Below are 6,802 nucleotides of genomic sequence, written 5' to 3' on the forward strand. Positions count from 1 at the left end.
ACACAACAAAAACCTGATACAATAGCACATTGTGTGACTTTTAGTTGTAATTCAGTCTTCAGTCTTCACTGCTTTTCCTAGCGATAAGACAGCAAAGAATGGGAAGGTGCTTGTGAACAAATAAAACTTTCTAAAGACCTGCGTCTTTGTTCTCTCCACTTCAGCCCTGATGTCTTTGAGGCTTTTAGTAGACCACAGCTACTGAAAGATCTTACAAACGGCACAGACAAGAAACGCTAAATGCCATCCTGGCAGGATGAAAACATACAGACGCTTGTCATGATGCTGCAGCCACTGAAGGACTTTCTCAGCTCTGATTTCTGAAGCGTTTAGACTCCTTGTGTGGTTAAATCAATGGTATGATTTGGTTTAAGCCTGCACTTACATGCACTGCCACCTGTATGCTCTTTCAGTAGCTGTGGTCATCATACCAGTATTTTATTTTTAGAGTTGTGTATTCTGAATTGTGTTGGGGTATAAATATAGGAGCAGATAGCATCAGTCGATAGCGCAACCATTTCACAGCATAACGGCATCCCCCATAATCCAAAATATGTATTAGAATGATGTAGATTTTAAAAAATAACATAAATCTTTCATGCATTTTCTACTACATATTTAATTAAGAGACATAATTTGTGTTATATTAAGCCGTACACCTCTTAACACCCAGGTTTCCCTTTAAGAATGTTGGTAACCAAACCATTGTTTGTTTTTTTGACCTTTGACTTCCAGGTATTTCTCAAAATATATATTTTAAATTTCACAAAGGAAAGAGAATCTTACTTTTTGTGTGCAAAGACAACAAAAATAACATTCAACTATTTCTCTTTTGCACTGCCATTCACGAGAGTACCACAGTACCACGTTCATTTTGTTTTCTTTGCACAAAAAATTATTCTTGTAGCTTTATAAAATTACGGTTGAACCAATGATATCACATGGACTATTTTATCAAATTCATTACTACCTTTATGGGTTTTGGATGTGTTGCGTTGCTGTCTATGCAGGGTCAGAAAGCTCTCGTATTTCATCAGAAATATCTTAATTTGTGTTACGAAAATGAACGAAGGTCTTACGGGTTTGAAACATAGACTGTAAAAAATATGGACGTAGTGTCTGTGACGTCACCCGTAGGTTTCTGAAGAGCGATTTTGAAGCTCATAGTGGGCGGGATTCAGCCGTCGCCATCTTGGAATCGCGTCATCGCACATCACTCCTGGATAATTGAAAATGGGCAAAGAGGCGGGACGTGAGTGGAGCTGGTTGCTGAAACCACACCCACCTAGCGTGACAGTGGTGACAGCAGCGGCAGTTCCCCTGTCACTCAAGTGGCCACGCCCTTAATTATGCAGAACTTTAAGGCTTAATATAACTTAAATGGATGAGTTATAAAAAAATTCACCCCCTCACAGTTGACATGAAGGGAGAAATTAGCTATACAGACCAAAACCACTTTTTGTACCAGACTGTAAACATTTTTTTTTTTTTGCTGTGAAGTTGGGCATTTTAACATGTGGAGTCTATGGGATTGACTCCCTTTTGCAGCCAGTCTCTAGCGGCCAGTCGATGAATTGCAGTTTAAAACACTTCCGTGTTGGTTTCAATAGAGAGAGCGGGAGGTTGCCGCTTGGTTTGAAACAACATGAGGATGAGTAATTAATGACAGAATGTTCATTTTTATGTGAACTTTCCCTCTAAGAAAAAGTACCAAGCATCATATTTATGACCTTAGGATCTTAAATGTTAAATGTTGCATTTACATGACAATTAGTATGCAAATTGTCAAAACAAACTAAAAAAAATATTAGAAGTAATTAACACAATATGTGACCCTGGACCACAAAACCAGTCTTAAGTCGCTGGGGTATATTTGTAGCAATAGCCAAAAATATATTGTATGGGTCAAAATTATTGATTTTTCTTTTATGTCAAAAATCATTAGGAAATTAAGTAAAGATCATGTTACATTAAGATTTTTTGTAAAATTCCTACTGTAAACCTATCAAAATGTAATTTTTGATTAGTAATATGCATTGTTAAGAACTTAATTTAGAGAACTTTAAAGGTGATTTTCTCAGTATTTTGATTTTTTTGCACCCTTAGATTCCAGATTTTCAAATAGATGTATCTCGGCCAAATATTGTCCTATCCTAACAGACTATACATCAATAGAAAGCTTATTTATTGAGCTTTCATATGATGTGTATATCTCAGTTTTGTAAAATTTAACCTTATGACTGGTTTTGTGGTCCAGGGTCACATATTACCGTATGTATCCAAATGAGAGTCCTGTTTGATTCAGTGTATAAGTCACTTTGAGTAGTACGCTTAAAAATGACCTTTACTACGTCCTGGGCTCCATTAAACTTTTTGTTATATTCCTCAGTTCATCTACAGACCGGACAAGCTTATAACCTAGTAGAGCAAGAGTTCTGTTGCAAAGAGATTGAACTGTCTTAACAATATCAAAATTCAGATGTATTCTCCAGCTCTGAGCTGTGGCTTTCGAGTCTCTTGTAGTGGAGTACTTATAGTTCCAATCTGAAGAAGATGCGAGAGTGCCATTGGTGTTATGAGCAATCCACGCGAGGACTCTTTGATCCAGGTCCAGGCCCAGAAATCTGTATATCTCCTTGGCCTTTTCCTCAGGATTCAAGGCCAAGTCTTCATAGCGTACCAAAAGATACCTCCCCCTCAGCCATGTGGGCTTCTGCAGGCTGGTTTCCACAGAATATTCGATATCTCTACACGTTCTCGTTATCTGTGTAAGGTCCACGTAGCGTGGTTGGCGGCCGGTGGCATTCCAGATCTTCCAAGCCCTGAATTTACCAGCAAAAGCCGCCATGCGGGAGGCGAGAATGGCTCGGGGGTCTCTTACCAAATGGACGATTCGCAAATCTAAACGAGGGTCTTCTGAAAGCGTACGTAAGTCGCCTATCTCTGGGATTCGGACTGTTTTTATGGCTACGTGACTTCGTGCTTGGCAAGCCTGAGAGGCTAGCGTGAGGTTCAAGGCCTGGCACTTTTTCGGGCACCAGACTTCATCCGGTTGGCCTGCTAGAATCTCCTCACCACCTTCCTGGCAGACAGGCGGCGTGCACAGGGCGTGACTGGAGCTGCGGCGGAAAAACGCCCCAGTCATGTGATCCTGTGGCTCAGGGCGAATGTAGCTCTCCAGAAAGCTGAAGTCACAGTTGTAAAGATTGAGAAGGAGGTCTCGGTAGGCTCCCAGAAGAGCTCTGCCATCCAAAGCCCTTTGTAAACGGCTGCTAGAATTGGTAAAGGCCTGTTGCACATGGAAAAGAGGCTCAAAAAGATAAAATATGCCAGGATGTTGATTGAAAAGTTGTCCGGTAAATGAGGAGCCACTGCGGGTTTGTGCAAACAGAAGGATGTGCTTTCGCGTGGCGGTCTCATCAGGGATGCCGTGGCTGTCATCGCAAAGAGATTTCCATCTCTGCTCTAGGGAAGAGAAGAAGAGAAAGTGAGATAATACAGCGCTCTGAAACCTCAGTGGACATTATAAGGCCACAAAAGACCCAATTAGTTCAGCTTCATCTTTAATCAATCAGTTATTTGGGTTTGGAAATACCTGGAGCTTTAATTTAGAGAAAAAACATAGTAATGTAATCTGTAATAAAGTCCAGTGGATTTCAAAAACCTATTCCGCCCACAGAGAGGAAACGTACAGCAGTAATAATGTTGTTTTGAAGACTAGGATTGCCTCCTTCTGTGGTGGTAATCATTTCACCATTTTGGAGCAATATTTGAAAAAGCATCCAAAATTGAAATATGAACAATGACTGCATTTCTCCACATACGAAGAAAGATTATGTGACTTTTGCTCAAAATGAACAATTACTATATATAGCAGGAGGGTGGGAGAGACTGATAACGCTTGTAATTACGGCTGATGAGAGACTGATTGCGTGTGGCACATTAGGTTGTGCGAGTCGACGCTTGCTGGAAGTGCAAACAGCTGGTCCGTGAGGACATATTACGGCAGATTAATGATGAGATAATTGTAGAATTAATTATTGATATTCCATCTCTCGCTCCTTACAGCGGATGAGGGGGGAATTTCCAGGTTGCATTTCTAACAGTTCCCTGCTAATTTCTTTCCTCACAAACTTACTCATTACAGAAGTGATGACCTGAGAGAGATAAGCCTACAGAAAGAATGTCATTCAAATCCTTTAGGATGATCTTGTCAAACCAGCTATAGCTACATCCATAACTAAACATGAATTATAATTGAATTTAAGTCTCTGTGCAAACTATAATTTAATGGAGGGCTTAAACTGTGTCTAAAAATGCATCCTGGCACTTGGACCTGAATACAGATGATATTGCGTACACATTAATAGATGGGTCATTGCTGTTATGCAGTTTTTGTGCTCTGTAACTTTATGTCTGTAACAAAAGGTTTTTGAGATATACAGTTGAGGTCAAAAGTTTACATACACCTTGCAGAATCTGCAAGAGAAAATTATAGTTGAATTTATAAAAAGTGACCCAGTTCAAAAGTTTACACGCGCTTTATTCGTAACACTGTGTTGTTACCTGAATGATCCACAGCTGTGTTTTTTTTTTCGCTTAGTGATAGTTGTTTATGAGTCTCTTGTTTGTCCTGAACAGTTAAACTGCCTGCTGTTTATCAGAAAAATCCTTTAGGTCCTCCAAATTCTTTGATTTTTCAGCATTTTTGTGTATTTGAACCCTTTCCAACAATGACTGTATGATTTTGAGATCCCTCTTTTCACACAGAGGACAACTGAGGAACTTATATGCAACTATTACAGAAGGTTCAAATGTTTTTTGATGCTCCAGAAGGAAACACAATGCATTAAGAGCCGGGGGTGTAAACTTTTGAACAGAATGAATATGTGTACATTTTTCGTATTTTGCCTAAATATAATTTTTTTTTTTCATTTAGTACTGCCCTTCAGATGCTACAGAAGTTTCCCAGATGTCAAAATAAGTTAAATTTACCCTTATCTTCAAATTCACAAGTTTTCAACCCCGGCTCCTAAAGCATTGTTAAATATTTTACGTACTCAATCTCAAAATCAGACAGTCATTGTTGGAAAGGGTCTCAAAGGGACAAACAAGGGACTCATGAACAACTATTACTCAACAAAGAAAAAACACACAGCTGTGGATCATTCAGGTAACGACATAGTTTTAAGAATCAAGTGTATGTAAACTTTTGAACAGGGTAATTTATATTAATTTTATAAATATAAATTTTATAAACGACATTTATGTGAAATATCTTATTCAGATGAGTACTAAATAAAAAATAACATGCATTTTGTATGATCCCTCTTATTTTGGTAAAATAATTAACATTTCGCATTATATATAACTAACCATTGCAAAATGTACTGTACTGTATTTACTGTACTTGCTGAAAACTGAAATTGAGGACATGGAGAAACTACAAAATGGTTGCAGATAAAAACAATTATCCCAAGAAATAATGTTTTGTTTAAAAAAATTTAATTAGAGAAGATAAATTATAAAATTTCTGAAATATCTCTTGAGGATTTTGTGTGTGTGTGTGTTAGAAGTCATTTAATTAGCTTTTTCTGAATCACTGCTAGGTTTATTTTATTCAATATATTTCAGCCTGAAATGAAAATTCACCCTATTTTAAAATGCATTTTATTGATCTCACTGTGAACAGTTCATCTATGCATGTGTTTTGTTTTTTTGACCTTGTACTTTTTAATGAAAATGTCATAACTCAATCAAAAAACACACCCCTCTTGCACCGATCTGTCATTTAATGCGTTTCATCCCAGCCTTAATAAATATATTGCATGATGGGAACATGAATCTATACAGCATAATAGAAATGACTCAGATGCAGATAGATGAAAACCCTGCTGATTTGTTAATCAGAATAAATGTGAATACAATCTATCAGTGGGGTATTGTAAACCTGATACAATTTGAACAAAACCACACATTTCCAAATACAAATTTCATTTCCTTTCTTCCAGTGACAGCACTGATCTGCAGGACGCTCATACAATTTGAGATGTCATTGTGAAAATCTAATGCTTTGTGTTACAGGACAGTGACTCACCTTTACCCTGGCGTCCTTGGCAGTGGGCGGAGTCTTGGCATGGGCCACTGAAGGAGTCGTGGAGGGAGCGGATGGCAGTGTACTGCACTCCCAAAGACGTGCAGACGAGCAGCAGCAGAGTCTTCCACGAGCACTCCATAATGCTCCGTCACCATCACATTCTTCACTCTGTCAGGAAGGCAAGCATGGACACTTATTTACTAAAGAAACCTCTGTAGGAAGGATTACACTGTTCATTGTCCCTTATTTTTTGACTTGCATTTCAAGATTTGTTTTAAAATTGTAAACGGTGTGTCTGCTTTGCTCTGAGACTTTGAGAGATCATTATGCTGAGTGCTTGTGGAGTTTCATTACAAATAGGCAGATGTGAGATGCATTATCATTGTGGGAGCTAAAGCAAGGAGTTGAGACTGTATTACATATTTTTCACATTTAATCATTCTCACAATCACAGAATAGGCGGCTTGGCCCGATTACCATAGTATTTCCATATTTAAATAAGTGCAAAATCGCATCCTAAACCACAATAACAAAGTGGCCATTTCTGTCACCTGGGCTCACACCCACAGAGCAGTCCATTGGCTGGCCAAATACCTAATGCTTGATCTGTCAAGCTCTAATCTGATTTATTAGTCCACCAGCGAACAAATTTGTGTTTACAAGGTACCAAGCTGACATAACAAGCACCTCTATGGATTAATTCAT

At 38.4% G+C, this 6,802-nt stretch overlaps 1 protein-coding gene across 1 annotated transcript; it reads right to left on the bottom strand.

Moving 5' to 3' along the window:
• Positions 1 to 2,213: 2,213 nt before the first annotated feature.
• On the bottom strand, positions 2,214 to 6,256 carry LOC141346132 (carbohydrate sulfotransferase 1). Its single transcript, XM_073851046.1, has 2 exons — positions 6,098 to 6,256; positions 2,214 to 3,465 (listed from the first exon to the last, which is right to left on the bottom strand). The coding sequence occupies exons 1-2, from the start codon at positions 6,234 to 6,236 to the stop codon at positions 2,348 to 2,350; spliced, it is 1,257 nt and encodes a 418-aa protein (XP_073707147.1). The 5' UTR covers positions 6,237 to 6,256; the 3' UTR covers positions 2,214 to 2,347.
• Between the last annotated feature and the right edge of the window lie 546 nt (positions 6,257 to 6,802).

Source organism: Garra rufa, chromosome 11 (assembly GCF_049309525.1).
Source record: "Garra rufa chromosome 11, GarRuf1.0, whole genome shotgun sequence".
Lineage (NCBI taxonomy): Eukaryota > Metazoa > Chordata > Actinopteri > Cypriniformes > Cyprinidae > Garra > Garra rufa.